Source organism: Strigops habroptila, chromosome 10 (assembly GCF_004027225.2).
Source record: "Strigops habroptila isolate Jane chromosome 10, bStrHab1.2.pri, whole genome shotgun sequence".
Classification (NCBI taxonomy): domain Eukaryota; kingdom Metazoa; phylum Chordata; class Aves; order Psittaciformes; family Psittacidae; genus Strigops; species Strigops habroptila.
The window spans coordinates 19,372,128-19,389,895 of NC_046359.1; the positions used below are offsets into that span (position 1 = coordinate 19,372,128).

The window sequence follows — 17,768 nt, forward strand, 5'->3', positions numbered from 1 at the left end:
ACTGGAGATTTCCGAGAACAGGACAGACCAGTGTTTCTCAGAAACAGCCCAGATACAGATGATCCTGACAGCGATCCAGGCAGGCAGATGAACTAAGTGATCTCTTGAAATTCATTCAATCTCTTTTTTTTTTTAATTTCTATGTTACCCACACGAGGTACAGAACTACTTTGTGCCTCAACTCCACTGTGAATCTCCAACTTCTGTGAAACAGAAGCATCAGGGGCCAAATTAAACAAATCAATGAAAATGACTCGCATTGAGCTTGGCTGTCTCAAACTGGTTAATCACTTGGGGTTTGCGACTCATACAATTTATCATCTGTGCCTGCTTTATCACCAAAAGCAGATATTTGCCAATTATAGTGTGGAGAAAATCAGATATTGTTGTCATGACTGAATGCTCTTAAATGCATTTAAAGCTTTACAGACTAGTTATAATGCATATTTAAAGTTCTTGAAACCAGCAAAAGATCAGATTGAGGAAGGAGAGAAAGATGGTAGAACAGTGACACTGTGCAAGTTAGTTTAAATAAAGAATCTTATCAAATCCACTGACTAGTTGTTCACATCTGTCCAAATATAACTTATGCCATATGTCCTACTATATAAGTCAGCTTGGAGGCAGGACACTTCCCTAAGCAATTCACTTCCTGAGTCTGCTCTATCTTCTGGAGAATAGAGAGGGGGGAAAAATGATACATCACAGAAAAATCTGAGAAACAAACAAAATAACCTTCTAAAAGCCTCTGGGAAATAAAAACCTTTTCTCTACCTTAACCGTATGGTTAGCTGAATCTTTTGTCTTCTCGTGTATTAGGAAAAGCAACCACAGAGATGCTGTTCTTACCATAAGCTGCCTTTGAGGAAACCAGATGCCTGAATTTTACTTCACCTTTTCAGTCTCCCAAAGTGGTAAATATTCTCTTGCTGGTCACCTCAGTGACCATTCTCCCATCATGAACCACAGCTTACAGCTGCAGCCTCTCAGGTCAGACTCCCAGGTACAACCAGTCAATCCCTCCACCATTTACAGGTCTCCAGGGGCTTTGGTGCCAACCTGAGCAGCAGGCAGGGGAGGGGGGACCAGCCCTGCCCAGACATGGTGCTTCCCAGCGAAATGCATCCCGGTGGGAGCTTTCAGCTGGTAGTGTCAGATAAAGATATCGGCATCAAAATCCCATTTCAGATACCAGAAGCCTCCTTATGGCTCTAAGAGTTTAATTTTCATTTAAACATCAATAAATAGAGGCATAAGGGTTTAAGATGAATTATGTAAGCCCTTTAGCCATAGCCATTACATTCTGCCACAAAAATGAGCTGCTGTTCTCACTTTGTTTTATGGGCTCACTGTAGCCTGTTGTTATTGTAGCTGCCAAATAAAAACCAGCAAACCATGCAAATGAAAATATAATCTTTTATGCTTTCATAGTCTTAGGATAAACCGGCATGCGCAGTTTTAGAGAAGGGTTTTTCTGCAGTCTGTAGTGTTACGCTCCTGTCCTGGGAGGCTCTAGAAGTGGAGAGCAGCAACGGCTTCTCCGTGAAGACCCCTCGGTCAGCTGCTCTCCCATCTCCAGCTGCAGCACTGTCACAAGCTCACAGGCAAGGAAATACACAACAGCTTCCTGAAGGTATGAAAAAAGGGCAAATTACAGGTCCTTTCATAAAACTGGGAAGTTCCCTTGCTTCAAGAATAATAGATATTCTGCCTAACTTCTCTCCAGTCTCCCTGTTCCCTGACAGGAGCACACACCCCACGATTTGCTCTGAGCCGTGTGTTTCCTGAGGGTCTGTCACCCAGCAAATGTGCCAAGACAGAAAGCCACGCAAAGTAATCGTGACAGGGAACAGCAGCTGAAGCCGAGTGGTAAAAGCATATGACTCTGCACAGAAATACCTGGGACAAAATGTGCACCAGTATACGGAGAGAGGGAAAAAGAAGAGCCAAGAGGGAACCAAGTCGGGGACAGGGTCTTATTCATGCAATGTAAAAAATGGGACTGCAGGCATGAGTTAACGCAAGCTAATTACAGCAGAGCACAGCAACTACATTAATGGCAGAATATTGAGAATATGAGCCATGGTCTAACATGTAACATTTAGTCCACAACTTTTCCACCCAGAGCCGAGATTCAAAGATTGTCTCCTTCACCTTTGCAATGTCTTGTCTCTTTTGTCTGTCTCAGTTTATTTTCGTAGTCACATTCACTGGTGATAACATTTTATATTTTGTGCTTCCTAGTGGGAGCTATGCTGGATGCTGACACCCACTCTTGTGCAGAGATTTTTGCATATCTTTTTTTTTTTCTCTTCCACCCGTTTTACACAAGATGGTAACATATGGCCTAGGGTGATTAAATGATTTAGTGAATGAACTGAGCAGAAAGAGCAGGCTGATTGGAAGAAGACAGCTTCTGTTTAGGCATAAATGTCTTTGTAATCTGTAATGATAGGAAAGAAATTACAGAAAAAGCATAAGACAATTTAATTGGGTTTTGGTTAAATATTGTATTTTTCAGGTCTTCTTTAAATATAATGAAATAATAGTAATACTTATTTAGTTTCTATAGCATATCCTTGTAGAAGGGGCACCCCTCAAATGTACAGAGATGCGTACACCCACACACAGCATGTAAAGAGAGAAAAATTCAGCAAATGGTTTTGCAAAACTAAGTTGGCATTTTAATTTATTAATTTCTGAACACGGGAATCCTGCAGAGCTTGGTGCTGGCCACCACGCTACCTGAAAAGGCTTCACACCTCCCAGCTTTCTCAGAATTACTCTGACTGCAACACCCAGTCATAACCGATGTGACCTCACCAGGATCCAGAGAAGATTTTGTGGGAGGGAAGTAATCTGTGTATCTTCTGAGCAGCCGCACCCAGTAGACTCAGGGGCTCAGGGCACAAATTAACAGCCACTCCAGGTCTCTTCCTTTTGGGGCATCACGAGTTGTGTCTCTTATCTTTTTTGAACTCTAGGTTTTGCATTTGCAGTATATGTTTGGGGACATACTTGGGTGGTATCATGAGCACATAGTGCAGGTCATGGTTGTCCAGGGTTGAGGGAGACTGGACTCCAGCAGCCAGGTGTTCCTAGGCTAGAAATTAGAAGCCAATTCCTCTGTATCTAAAACAAGCAATTTTTTGACAGAAAACGTTTCTATTCTAGTTTCAGTGACAATGTGCACATCATTAATACCCAACAAACAAATCCAACTGAATTCTGGTTCACATCTCCACCCATGAGGCCAGTTCCATTCTTTATTATCAAATTTTTGCACAGAGCCTTGAAATTGTTTTGGGACATCACAAAGAAATCACTGATCTCGGTAACTATCCCTGTGTGAAGCAGAAAATGTAGCTTAAAGCTAGAAAAATCTCTGCTCCAGAAAAGGACAGCTGGACCTAAAGAAAGTGTATCATCAGTGATGCCTGTCCTCAGCTTGCAGAATGAATGCTAGCATCCACCTTGGTGATAAACCTTGGGGCCTGGCGCTCCTTCTCCTTTATGTGATAGTATTTGAGAGGAGAGAGAAATTTTTGGCCCATGTGCTAAGAAAAGCTCTTAGCTGAGCACATCCTGGTGGCTTACCCAGCATAGCTTGGGCTGATAAGAATTACTGATCCAGTCAGGCTCTGGCACAATAAGATGCACATTTAGCCAATTCATGCAAAGGCTGTATTATATTATCTTGGCACTTCCTCAGCACTGGTTCCCCAGAGAGAAAACTCAGTTCCATGGTGACATCAGCTGAACCTCCAGTGTGATGGCAGCTCCAGAAACTATTTAACTTTTAATTTTTCTAAAAACCAGACTGCCATTAATTTTCACTACAAATAGAAAAAATAAATTAAAATTTAAAAAAAAAATATATATATATATATAAAAAAAATCAAGAGTGCCATGATCACAAGTCCTAATTTTCACATCTCTGGGATACAAAACCCTGGAGATATTTACTGCTGTACCTCCAGCCCTATGAGTCAAAGCATTCTGGGAGTGTTTTAATTTACCAAGGGGGTAACTACTTCCCATTGTCCTATCAATGAAAACAGTAGTAACACATATGCGTAACAGTATCTGGTCCAAAATAACCTGTTGAGCATAAACCTGGGATATATGACACGGATGATCAGTTTTCATTCTCCATTTATTTTCTTCCATGGAGAACAAAATGGATGGTATGTATGGCAATCAGCACAGCGCTGCTCTACAATTTGAAGAAAATGTAGAAAATTGGGTTATAGCAGGTATAAGAAGTATTAAGGGGCAAATTTTCAGCCAGTTCCATGGCATAGCGTGTTGTGCTAACAATCTAAATCTATAGCTCCAGACCCAAATATTATGCAGGCACTTTTGACCTTTGTCAGCTCAGGCTCTTCTGCTGGACTGTCCTCAAGAAGAGTTTCCAAGAGCATATAGCACCGTTCAAGCTCCAGAAACAAATGCATCAAACACATTTTGAGGCTTGGAGGCAAAGCTGGCATCTGCAAAGCAGCTTGCTATGTATTAATCAACCTTGAGCAGCACCAAACGACACTGGGAGATTCACCACGCAAACCGTTTTAGAGAAGTCGCCAAGAAGCCTCGATGTTCTCAGATCAGAAGTGAGCAGAGAGGCTCTACCAGAGCTGCAGGCGCTCCTGTAGCACCACACTGCAACGTCAGCATTGGTTATGAGCCAAAGGCCTTCAGGCTTGCTTGTTGCCTGGAGGATATAAATGAAAGTCAGCAGGTGCAAAGGTGCAAGAAGTGCAAAATTGCATCATGCCTTTCCAAACTGTGTTTGCGCAGTAAATGAGACTCATTTCTTTCCACGCTATATAGAGAACATTTTTATTTTCCTTGGCTTATGAATGTTTAGTTCAATTTTCATGTGTGTTCTCTATGGTACCTTGGGATGCCCCAGGTGATTTATAAATATGTGTAGAGACCAGGTGTATTGCCAGATGTTTATGTCCCTTTACAACAAAGCTTCACCATCCCTTCCAATGGAATGCTAGTCTTACATTATTTTTTTCTAATAGATGATCAACTGGACTACAGGGTATTTGTGATTTTTCCCCGTGAGGGATTTTTTCTTAGTTCACTTTTCTGTCATCTTGTTTCTATATTTAAAATAATGCTAAGTCTTTAAACCTCTCTAAGTACTCTTTAAAAAATTAGAGTTCTTCCTTTCACATAAAAAAAATATCACAGACAAACGTCAACAGCTCCAGGTTTAAATCAATGAAGTCTGACTCGCTGCCAAAAAAGATTTTTAATCTTAAAGCTTTACCTACACTCACTTTTTTTCTGTTTCACTCCATCTCCTTTCTAGAAGTAGTAAAAAAAAAGTTTTATTGTAATAGGTGTATAAACTGCAACTGCAGATCATTCTTTTAAATATAACTGTAGTAAGAAATAACCTGTAGCTCTGAGGGTGAACCAGTCTGAAGAGGCAAAAAGGACAAAGTGGTTTGGCCAAGGTCATATAGTCAAATGATAGTATGGAAAAGAAAATGCAACCTGATTTAAATAACATTCAGCCCTGTAAAGACTAGGTGAGGGGCTGTAAGATTTTTCTCAGTACATCTTAAAACGTAGGTTGAAGTGCATGTGCATGAGGGGGAAATAATAAGTGAACAGAACATACAAACAGTAATGCCCTGTGAAATTTTATTTTAAGTTTATTTTTAAATTCCAGGTCCTGTAAAAGTCTACAAGGACCTGAGAAAGTCCATTTGCTGCATGTCCTCTGTAGCAAATGAATTCTTTGCATTTTTTCACATGAAGCAGCCTCGTTTTTCACAGAGTTTTGTATCATGAGAATGACTAAACTGCCTCGCTCGGTAAAGCTGCACTTGTGTAAGTAAGTATTCACAAACTGAGGTCTTACTAACCGACCCCGAGCAGTTGGTGAGATGGCTTATATGAGGAAGCACGAGGCAGGATGCAGTTTGGAGATCTAGGACAACATAGTTAATGTAATAAATTAAGGCACAGTCACTGGCAGTTCAAATATATATACTGCGTAAGTCATTTGTACGTTTTAGATTAAAAACCCCCAAACTTCAGAACTATTTTCAACTGTATTTCATATTAAAATGCTTTCAATATTTATTTTTGCAATTGAAAGAAAAAGCAGTTTAGCAGTTATCGGAAAGATGTTCAAGAAATGACGGGCAGCAGGGAGTAGAGTACTGATTTTTCTCAGATGAAGTGATTATTAGCACTGAGAAGACAATCAGGAAACACGAAGAGTCAGCATGTTAGCTGCTCTGTCTTGAAGACAAGGACAAAACCCCATCGTGTTCCGGGTATAATGGAATATGGAACATGATGCCAATTGGGGGGGGGGGGGGAGAAAGAAAGGAAAAAAAGGAAAAAAAAAAGCAACTTAAAGATGGAATTTTATCAGTATCAAAGGAGGACCAAAACACTGTGAGGTTAATAATTAAAAGATCCCACACCAGCTTCAATCAGTTCATGAAAGGATGGAGAGAAAGTGCTTTCTTTTGTATGTATGTATTTTATTTTTTTACATATATATGTATGTATATATATGTAACATATATATATTTTACATATATATTTTTTTACATAGATAAGTATGCAATGCTTGAAGCATATGGACACCTATAGCTAGATGCTAGCTGCTGTGTGATATACATAGTGCTCTCAGACAAATTAGGCACAGCTAGAATTCAGTATGTTTCTTTATAACGGTTTCATATTACTGAAGGAGACTAAGTACATGTCTTCAGCTGTTACACCTACTCAATCAGTTACTAATACATAACTGAGGTCTTTTTCTTTAAACTTCTGAGTCTCTGCTGGCAAGCATTGTTTTCTTCAAAACACTTCTCTGTGTTGACTGTATACCTGGAACTGAAGGGGAGATGGGGAAATATCCAGCTCCTTGGATTAATCTTTTCCTAAGGAAGACCTTAGCTCTTCACACCCGGCCCCCACTGCCCCACCCTAACCCATCACTAAGCTGTGGCATTCTCCAGAGCTGCTGACCTCAATCTGCCTGTGAACCACAGCAAGGTCTGGAGAGCAGTTTGTACCCTCAGGTGCTGCCCTTCCCACTGCCGCCCAGGAGCAGGCAGGCCTGGGCACTTACATCCCAAACGGTGCCAACCTGCTGGCACTGCTCCTCGTAACCTGCCCAGCTGCCGCGGGAAGCAGAAAGAAACGCAACACTAGAGGTGGAAACTCTAACCCGGGGCAGGGCAATTCATTAAAAGAGAGAGGAGCCAGAGCACGCTCCCATCACGCTCCTGTTACAAATTCACAACTGGCTTGTGCCAACTGAGGATTGAGGCTAGGACACAAACTATGGAATCACAAAGGTGAATTTATTCATGTGTATGAGGTGCCTCAGCCAAATCGGGTGCACCACAGGGATTTTTCTTCAGGGGTTTTATACAAGGGTATGATATGAATCACCTACGTACCTACTAATGCGTATTTCTAATTATCCAACCATAAATGCAGTAGGGCAAAGCAACAATGGGCTTGTACACCTTGAAGCAGCAGCATCTATCAGCATCCTGGTGGCTTATCTGTTAATCCAGATGTTTGTGCTGTCAACTTCTGCAAAGTTCTCAGGCATCAGCAACTTGTGTTTCTCTCAGATATGGATCCCTCAGTGAATTTTGTGAGAAGTGTCTTTATCTTAGTCCATTGCTTGCTCTTCTTAGTAGGGGCAGGTGATGGATCTTAGGTCTTGAGATAGCAACACAGCAATTACACACTAATGATGTTCTTGACTCCTAATGACTGCTTGGTCTCAGTAATTCACATCACACTCCCCATCCCAAACTGCCCTGAGGTAGCACTGCCAGCTGCCCAGGCGCGCGGCAAGCTCCTTGCGAAGGACGGGCTCGGCAGTTTTCCGAGGGTGGGCACGCCGGCCGGGCCAGCACCAGCGGTCCCCAGGCCGCCTCAGCCGGGCCGGGCACACTCGCACGGCCTGTCCCGGCACAGGTGGCCCCACCACGGGAATGGCCAGGCATGGAGTAGGGTCACGCCAAAGGCGGCCGGCCTTACGCCCCGGGGAGGGGAGGAGAGGGGAGGGGAGGGGAGGGGAGGGGAGCGCAGCCCAGCCCAGGGCAGGGCAGCCCAGCCCAGCCCAGCCCAGCCGAGGCCGCCCCGCCGGGGCCCGGCCCCTGCCGCACCTGCCGCCCGCCACCCTCCGCCGTCCCGCCATGCACCGCGACAGCCCCCACCCCCCTCGGCAACCGGCGCGAGGCCACGGCCCTCGCGCGCCCTCACCAGCAGAGCCCCGCCCCCTCCGGCCCCGCCCCTCTCCGGCCGCCCCACCCTCGGCCCCGCCCCCTCCCCGGGCTCGCCGGGGCCCCGCCCCCTTCCGCCTCGGCTCCCCCGCCGGGTCACGCCCCCTTGCCTCTCCGAGCGCTGCGATTGGCCTTCCCGGGCCTGCCTCCTCCACTCAGCGCCCGCCGCGGCCCGTCACTCACCGGCGGGGCGCCGCGCCGGTTGGCGGCGGCGGCGGCGCGGGCGGGCCGGGCTGTCAGTCAGGGAGCGGAGTCCGAAGTGGGGAGCGGGGAGGGGGTGAACATCTGTCTGCCGCAGCCCGGGCCCGGCTGTGCCGCCGCCGCCGCCGCCGCCGTGCGTGCGCCCGCCCGTGCTGCGTGCGCCCGGCGCCCCCGCCCGCCCGCCCTCCCCCCCCGGCCCCTGCCCCTCCCCCCGCCCGCCCGGCCCCGGGCTCCGCGCCGTCTCCGGCCGTCGGTGCCATGGGGAGCCGCTGAGCTCGGGGCCCGCTTCGCTCCGCCGGCTGCCCCGCTCGCTCCTCAGCTGCCGGCAGGGGGGAGGCCGGGGGGCGTCGGCAAGCGGGCGCGGGGGGCGGGCGGGGGGAGGGCGGGAGGGGGGTGAGACGCGATCCCGGAGCGGCAAGTGAGCGAAGAGGAGCCGGCGGGCGGCGGCGGCGGGAACGCGGGGACTTCGGGCCGCCGGGGAGTGTGAGTCCCGCTGCCCCCATCCCCACACACCCGCCGGGCGGGGGCCGGGGCCGGTGCGGCCCCGCGGGGCGGGCGGAGTTGTCGGCGGGTCCGGCGGGGGGTGGGCGCAGCCGGGCGGAGAGGCGGGGGGCGGGGGCAGCCCTCCCCGGGCGGCGAGACCGGCCGCCCCGGCGCCGCTCCCGGTTACTTTTCTTTTGTTGCCGCTGTGACCCGGGGGCGGCTTTTCCTGCGCGCCGGGCAGCTGCTTCCTTCCCCGCGGGGCGGCCGCCGGCGCGCCCGGCCACGGGCGAGGGTGGGGGCGGCGTTGCCTGGCAGGACCAGGCCCCCCTCGGCGGCGGGGGGCGGCCGGCCCCGGTCTGAGGTGCCGGGGAAAGGGGGGGGTGGCCCCGGCGGAAAGTTGCCGCCGCCCGGTGGGGATGGGGGGGCCGGGCCCGCCGGGAACTTGCTGCGCGCCGCCGGCCCGCGGCGCCGCGCGTCCCCTCACGGCCCGGCCCGGCCTGGCCCGGCGCGCTCAGGGGTCGGTGGGCAGGTGAACCGCCCAGCTCGGCAGACGCGAGTGTCACCGGAGGGGCTGGGGGAGGCCGAGGGGCACGGCGAGTGCCGGGCGGCTGGAGTGGGGGGGACGGGGCTGCCCGAGCCCGCGGGGCTGGGGCCGGCGTCCCGGTACCTCCGCAGGCGTGTAAATGACAGCCCGACCCCCACCGGGGAAGAGCGATTTTGGGGTGAGCTGACGGCTCGGAAAAGGGCCCCAGGCAGGTTGGGCGCCTCGCTGCTGTGGCTGATCCGGAGTTGGAGAGCTCGGTGTCACTTACGGTGTCTTAACGTAGAAACTGAAACGACCGGAGGCGCGGCAGGGAGCTGTGGCTGGAGTACATCGGTTCGGCTAATGCCTGCTTTTGGCTGAACCCCTGGGCTCAGTAAAACCGAGCCGGTGTGGGTTTCTCGGTAACCCCGTGGCTGGGGTATGCTGTCAGCGTGTAAAGCGGTCCTCCAACTTAAGGCAGAAGTGTTGCTATGCTGCAAATACAGTAGAGCCCCATATGTTTAGGATTTTCTTTTTTTTTTTTTTTCTCCCTCCCTGTTAGAAAGTTTGAAAAAAAGGGACTTTGAAGTATTTTGTTTATACTAACAGAAGAGAAAAGTTCTCCTAAGAAAAAGCTGGTGGCAGGAGTGTAGAGGAGTAGCATATGGCATTAAAAGGAGCACAGCTGGAGGTAGCATTTCCATCTGAACATGATGTCAGAGCAGCTGACAGCCTGCCATCCCTCAGCCTTTTATTCTAACACACAGACAGGGAGTTAGTGTGTGCAGATCTGTGTGTGGAGAAGGTATCTCATTCCTCTCTAACATCATCTCCACTTTGCATCTGTCTCTCCTAGTCTGCTTTTTTTCCACCGATCTAACAGACCTGGAGCCAGCAAGACTCAGAGGAAAGGACTTAATCAGGTTTATGTGTACTAAAGGTAGGAGTAGCAATAGATTAGATACAGCATATTTCTGTTTTGGTGTGTTGTTTATTGAATTTCAGAAAAAAAAAATCACATTACTTTTCTAACCAAGTACAGAAGTAATATATGAAATTGAGTATTAAATAGATGAGTGGACTTAGTCAAAGGGCTTGGACTGCAGTTGGAGAGTATCAGTTCTTGGGCACGCTGTTAGCGTTAACTTTAATGCATATTGTGAGAATGTCTTGGTTTGGAAGAAGGAGAGAGCAAGTTAATTCTTCATTTCTGAGACCAAAACTGCACTGGATTTAGGGGCAAGCCTAAAGAGAGTTCTGCTTTATGTTTTTGTATTGCAGCTTTTAAATGACTTTATGGGGGTTTTAGTGAAATACACAAAAGTGTGCTTTTTTAAAAACAGGACCGTTCTGGCTGGAATGTGTTTGTGGGGAAGTCTTTCATTAAACTTCATGGTTAAATATCCTGCAGCTCAGAGCCGTGGTAGTGTACAGCTGTAGCGCTTCTGAAAGATAGAAATCACTTGTGTGTTTAAAAACTTTTGTACCCAGGAGAATGGCTTGACTGGTTTCCTCTTTTCTCTCTCTCGTGTAGCACTTGCAATCTTTTATTCCAGCATAACAATAATTATTTGAAGGAGTTTTTGTATTTGCGACTAATTTAGAACTTGTAGATTTGAGCTGCCTGAATTGGCCAGACAGCTGTAATCGCACTCCTCTATTCTTAATCTCTTTATCTGGGCAGCAGCTGCCATATGGCCACAGTCAGCTGGATCAGATGTTTATAAGCTTCCTTCTTCGTCCCTCTCTGTCCTTTCAGCCTCCTAATTTGATCACAGCTACCTTGTGAGCTGCCCTCCAATCTTTATTTTTAGCCCTCTTAAGGATTAGGATTGATGTTGGCTGTGGGGCACTTAAAGTGATTGTATTGTAAATCTTCGTGCTTTACTCTAGCAATGGTATTTTACAGAAGATAGTAGGGGTTGTGTTGTAAGTTTTAGTACATCTTGGTTTGTGAGGGATGAGGATTTTTCAATAATATCTGCCAGCCTAGAGAGCCAGGATCTGCTGCTTAAGGTGGTTTGGGAGACCATTGCTATCAATCACTGAAGAATAGATTAAGACAGCTTTTTGAGAGGTTTTACTTGCCATTTGAGTTTTGACTTCTCTGCTTCTTGTTTATTTTTTCTCTCTCATCAAGGAAGGTGAATAGAAAAACGCTTGGGTAAGGACAGTTCTTGGGATACTGATTTTAAATGTGCACACAGGCTCACGTTGAATGACTTTTTTTTTTTTTTTTTTTTTTTTTTTTTAAGTTTGGTACCGCAGACTCTGCCTGGTGTGGGAGGGGAGGGAGATTTCTGTCCTTCTGCGCAGGGAAGCGGTGCTCACTGGCATGCTGGATATTAGTTTTCTTTTGTAAATTCTGCGTGTTGGCAAAAACTGTTCGTGTCCTATTGTACAGTATGGAGAAGGCTCAAAACCTGAAACTGTACTTACTGCAAGAAGAAGACCATGCGAACTGAATTTCTAAAACCCTCAATTTTGCTGTTGATATATACTGACACCCGTAAATAATTTTATACTTCATGAATGTTAGACCTTCAGATTTGGGTATATTGGCATTTCCTCATGCACAAACCTCTCCTCTTGCTGCAATTTGACTTTAAAAAGAAGGTTGATGATCTGATTTATTTTTTTTTTTTCTTCCCCCTCTGTGATGTCTCAAACTTAGTGCTAAAAAAATATCGATTTTTTGGGGGGGTCTGCCCTCCTAGGGATGCAATCTGGAGGAAGTTCCCTAAAAAAAAAAATAATAACTGTTGAACAGATTTTATGAACAGCCGTGATACTTTAAAAAAAAATTACAAATGTTGTACCTATGCGCTTATTAGAACGGCTTATTTACCACGGAAGGGGAGTCAGAACTTCAGTGGTTGATCGGAGAAAGAGTTGCCATTGTACATGCATGTTAAATAATCTTTGCATGGTGTCAGTACCAGAATTCTGGCAATATAAAGGCGAGGTTTTTGGAGTGGAATAACTTGGATTCGTAAGTTCCATGATTCCGACCTACATTTAATTTTTAAAAATCTCGTTGCTTATAGGTTATGAAGACAGTATGGAGTTTCCTGACCACAGTAGACATTTGCTACAGTGTCTGAGTGAGCAGAGACATCAGGGTTTTCTTTGTGATTGCACTGTTCTGGTAGGAGATGCCCAGTTCCGAGCGCACAGAGCTGTACTGGCTTCATGCAGCATGTATTTCCACCTCTTTTACAAGGACCAGCTGGACAAAAGGGACATTGTTCATCTGAACAGCGACATTGTTACAGCCCCAGCTTTCGCTCTCCTGCTTGAATTCATGTATGAAGGAAAGCTCCAGTTCAAAGACTTGCCCATTGAAGACGTGCTAGCAGCTGCCAGTTATCTCCACATGTATGACATTGTCAAAGTCTGCAAAAAGAAGCTGAAAGAGAAAGCAACCACGGAGGCAGACAGTACAAAAAAGGAGGAAGACGCTTCAAGTTGTTCAGACAAAGTGGAGAGCCTCTCCGACGGCAGCAGCCACATGCCAGGAGACTTGCCCAGCGATGAAGACGATGGAGAAGATGAAAAATTGAACATCCTGCCTAGCAAAAGGGACTTGGCGGCGGAGCCTGGGAACATGTGGATGAGATTGCCCTCAGACTCAGCAGGCATTCCCCAGACTGGCGGAGAGGCAGAGACGCACGCAGCAGCAGCTGGAAAAACAGTAGCCAGCCCCTGCAGCTCAACAGAGTCTTTGTCCCAGAGGTCTGTCACCTCCGTGAGGGATTCAGCAGATGTTGACTGCGTGCTGGACCTGTCTGTCAAGTCCAGCCTTTCAGGAGTTGAAAACTTGAACAGTTCTTATTTCTCTTCGCAGGACATGCTTAGAAGCAGCCTGGTTCAGGTGAAGGTGGAGAAAGAGGCTTCCTGTGATGAGAGTGATGTTGGCACTAATGACTATGATATGGAACATAGCACTGTGAAAGAAAGTGTGAGCACTAATAACAGGGTACAGTATGAGCCGGCCCACCTGGCTCCGATGAGGGAAGATTCGGTCTTGAGGGAGCTAGATAGAGAGGACAAGGCAAGCGATGACGAAATGATAACTCCAGAGAATGAGAGAGTCCAGGTGGAAGGCAACATGGACAGCAGCTTGCTCCCTTACGTGTCAAACATACTTAGCCCCGCTGGCCAAATTTTCATGTGTCCTCTCTGCAACAAGGTCTTTCCTAGCCCCCACATCCTGCAGATCCATTTAAGCACGCACTTTCGAGAGCAGGACGGGATCCGCAGCAAGCCTGCTACCGATGTCAATGTCCCGACCTGCTCGTTGTGTGGTAAGACTTTTTCTTGCATGTACACCTTGAAACGTCATGAGAGGACTCATTCAGGTGAAAAGCCCTACACTTGCACCCAGTGTGGGAAGAGCTTCCAGTACTCCCACAACCTGAGCCGCCACGCAGTGGTTCACACGCGGGAGAAGCCTCATGCTTGTAAGTGGTGTGAACGCAGGTTCACGCAGTCCGGAGACCTTTACAGACACATTCGGAAGTTTCACTGTGAGTTGGTGAACTCATTGTCTGTCAAAAGCGAAGCACTGAGCTTACCTACTGTCAGAGACTGGACCTTAGAAGATAGCTCACAAGAACTTTGGAAATAAAATTTTTATATATATAAATAATATATATATAAATCTATATAGTTGTGGTACAGTCTAAAAGCAATCTTGTTTCCTTGAACTGAAAGTTTGGCTATTAGCTTGTTTTTTGCACTTTAAGGCAGCATGAATATTTCGCCAATTTAGCACTCCGATAAAAATGAACTCTAGAGGTAATCCGACAAAGTCACAAATTGCGGAGCGTACTTTTCCCCCTTTTCGGAATAGAAGCCAGCGGATACTTTACTTCTAAGGAATCTCCAATTCAAAAAATTTGGATGTGGCTTTATTCTCCCCAAAACACTGTGTTCTTTTAAGCTCTCGATCTTTCTCCTCTTTAAAATCTGAATGTAGAAATCCTCTCCCAATTTTGCCAGTTCCTTTACATTTCTATAGTTGCATGAGTCCTTTCTAGCTGTTGGAAACCTGAATGCTTTTAGACCCAAATGGAAAATTTCTGAAATGCTGGATTATCTATTTTTAAACAAGCAGTTGACTTAAAACTTATTATGGCAACTTCTGGATTTCTGACAGTTCCCACTGGAAAAAAAAAAAAAAAAAAAAGAAAAAAACCACAAACAAACAGAAAAACAAAAAACAACAAAACAAAAAAAGGCAACAAAAACATAAAACAAAAACCCTGAGAGTACACTGGGATCACTGGGACTCTGTCTTACGTGAAGGTTTGCTTGGGATGAAAAAGGATATTGCAGCTTCAGCAGTGATGAACTGTGTGTTTAAAAAATGTGAATTACTGTTATTGTATACTGTAATTGATTACATGGGCCGGGGGGAGGTATCAAAGAACTTGGCAGGTTGTGTTGATGCTCTTAGTTGAGTCTTGAAAAGTAAATATTAACGCTACAGAAATGCATGATTTTCAGTATATTTTTGTCTTTGTTTGCATTGTATAACTTTAACGAGTGAGTTGAAAATTATTTAATTTCCTTAGGAAAAAAACCCGACACCGTTGAAAATGCCAGTGTTACGAAGAAGAGAAATGCACTGTTTTTATTTTATCTAATTTAAATTTACTTTCCCACTGTCTTTAAGTTGAGAAGAACTTAAGCTGCGAGTCGCCGATTTAGCTACGTTAAGAAGGAAAAAAAAAAAACCCCACAAAAAAACCCACAAAAATACTGAATGTTTACAACCAGGCTTCGAGATTTGCATGTGTGGTGTGCATTTACTAACCCCAGCCCCTCCTAATTGCACAGACCCCACGCCAGCTCCAGCTGAGGTGCGTCCATTTCCCCAGATGAGCATTCGTAGGATTCCTGCTGCACCGCTCCACCACAATAGGTCGTTCTTTTTTTCCCCCCGCGTTGAAAAGAGGCTGTGGACTGAAAAAAAAAATTAAAAAAAGGAAAAAAAAAAAAAAGAAGAAAAAGCCCTGGGCTGAAAGGCCTGGGCAGGCCTGAGTGACAGGGGGGCCGGGGGAGGGCAGGGGAAGGACTATGCGTATCCAAGCAGCAGAGACTGCAGCCTGACGTGTGGTTTTAATGACCAACACGCAGGTCAAAAGCATTTTGCACAGTGTTTGTTTTCCTGTCTTGCACTTACAAATAAGGTCTATGGGAGTAGCATGGAAAACGTTTGCTGTTTTTCCTTTTTTTTTTTTTTTCCCCTTTTTTTTTTTTCTCTGCTTTTGTTTAAAATTTGATCGCCTTAACTACTGTAAACATAGCCTATTTTTGTGCTTAAGATACTGAATGGAAAACTCCATTGTGTATTGCTGGACTGTTTTGGAAATATTTGGTCAAATGTGTGTTAATTTGGCTGTAATGGCATTTAAAACAAAACAAAAAAAAAAGCTGTGAAAATGGCCTTGGAGCGTTATCTTTAGTTACTTGAATAGTTTCTAGGTTTTAAAACTACATTCTTTTCTTAAGTTAGAGAAGACAATCAGTGTCTGAGGAAAATGGACTTTCTCTTGGATTTTTTTGTGGTCCTCGTGAGTGATTGCTTTTTTCCTTTCCTTAGTTTCACATTCTTCTTTTGTTCTAAAACTTAGACTGACATCTAGCTTTGACAATCATAGTATGTTTTATTTTCCTGAGGGGGGAATAACTTATAATGCTGTTTAGTTTTGTACTATTGGTGTGTTGGTGAATTTTTAAACTGTGTGCTAACTGCAATAAATTATATGAACTGAGAAATCAATTCCCTTGTCTTTTTTCCCTCTTTTAAATTATAGTCACGGAGTATTTTTTATAATGTGTAACTTTATTACTTTTGTACAGACTTCTATTGCTAACTGTGTATGGAATATGTTTTCAGTATGCTTTTGAGCACTTTGTTGCTAACGTACATATTTACATCTCACTTAACATTTAAAAAAAATTAAATGCTTGTGTTTTGAAAGCATTTCTGTGTGTGCAGCTCTCGATCTTTCTGTAGAGGTATTTTTTTGTTTGTTTTTTTTTCTTCCCCAAAGACTTTTGCAGAAGCAATCTATTAAATTCCAGACACTTTGCTACCATGCAGATATCTAGGCAGACACACAATTCCTTTTCTGGGCTTAATTTCACCCCAAGGAGCTCTCTTGGGCTCACTCTTTTGTATTCAGTCTCTATCAGAACAGTAGAGCAGGAGGCAACAACTTAATCTGAAGCACTGGCCGGGTGCTGACTGGCCGTCAGCGTTACAGTAGGTAGTCAAAATGCCCAAAATACCAGTAATACATCAAAACTCTCTGGCCTACAGAGGGAAACTGAAATAATCCTAAATCTGTTTGGGGATTTCTCTTAAAGCCTAAACGTTTCTTTAAAAAAATAAAATGAAGCTTAGCAAAACCTTTGAAAAAGACCTGGGTTAGCTGCTTGTTGCAGGATATACCCAGAATTCTTGTTTGAGGCCACTCTATCCTAGGAACAAGCACTGCAGAGCCCAATGGGAATATGAAAGTAGAGCTAAATTAGAAGCCTGGAACAGAGACAGCAGGACTAATTTGAAAGGGAAAAAAATATCTTAATTTAAACATTTCATTACATTTGTCATCTGCCGAGGTACAACTGAAGTTGTGCCTTGACCAAGTGAATCTCGGTGCATAATGCTATTCTGCTTATCTTCCTACATTTACAGTAACTTAGCCAAAATGCTCTTTTTCACTGTTTTATTCTTTATAATAATTTTCAGTCATCATTTGCTGTGTTTGGAGCTGGGTTTTTTGCATTATTAGAGATACTTTGAAAACATTTCCTTTTGTCAATGTTAGCATCTTCAGCTGCGTAGATTTCTCTTTTTTTAGCAGCAGACCTTTTCTGCAGGCTTTCATATGGTAGAATATTATGTGTAGTTAAGAAGGTTTAAAGTATCGTCAAGACTGCGAAACGGCTAATATTGCAGTTCTGCAATCCGTGCAGCTGATGAGCTCTGGATGTGGCTCTAGGCAGATTCACCATTTGTTCTCCAACATTAAGATTTTCAAGGACTGTAGATTCCCAAGTGAAACTAGGCTTAGAAGGAGCCCTTCTTCAGAAGGGTAACAGAAAACATAACTTAGCCATTAACAACATTAAAGGATAATTCAAAATATCCTTTATACTTTTGGGTTTTATCTAGATGGTCTATACATGTGCAGCACACACTAGCTCATGGCTATCAAAGTGTTTCTTCAATGAAAAGATGAAACATACTCCTGTGT

At 45.2% G+C, this 17,768-nt stretch overlaps 1 protein-coding gene across 4 annotated transcripts; it reads left to right on the forward strand.

Moving 5' to 3' along the window:
* The first annotated feature begins 8,544 nt into the window (after nt 1-8,544).
* ZBTB18 (zinc finger and BTB domain containing 18) lies at nt 8,545-16,285 on the forward strand. Of its 4 annotated transcripts, XM_030498845.1 has the most exons (3): nt 10,199-10,435; nt 11,636-11,659; nt 12,543-16,285. In XM_030498845.1, exon 3 carries the CDS (start codon nt 12,557-12,559, stop codon nt 14,123-14,125), a length of 1,569 nt encoding a protein of 522 aa, XP_030354705.1. In that variant the 5' UTR covers nt 10,199-10,435; nt 11,636-11,659; nt 12,543-12,556; the 3' UTR covers nt 14,126-16,285. The 4 variants fall into 4 exon arrangements, with proteins under 4 accessions (XP_030354706.1, XP_030354703.1, XP_030354705.1 ...); XM_030498846.1 differs by lacking the exons at nt 10,199-10,435; nt 11,636-11,659 and adding an exon at nt 8,545-8,972; XM_030498843.1 differs by lacking the exon at nt 11,636-11,659 and having other exon boundaries at nt 9,196-10,435.
* Nucleotides 16,286-17,768: the final 1,483 nt, after the last annotated feature.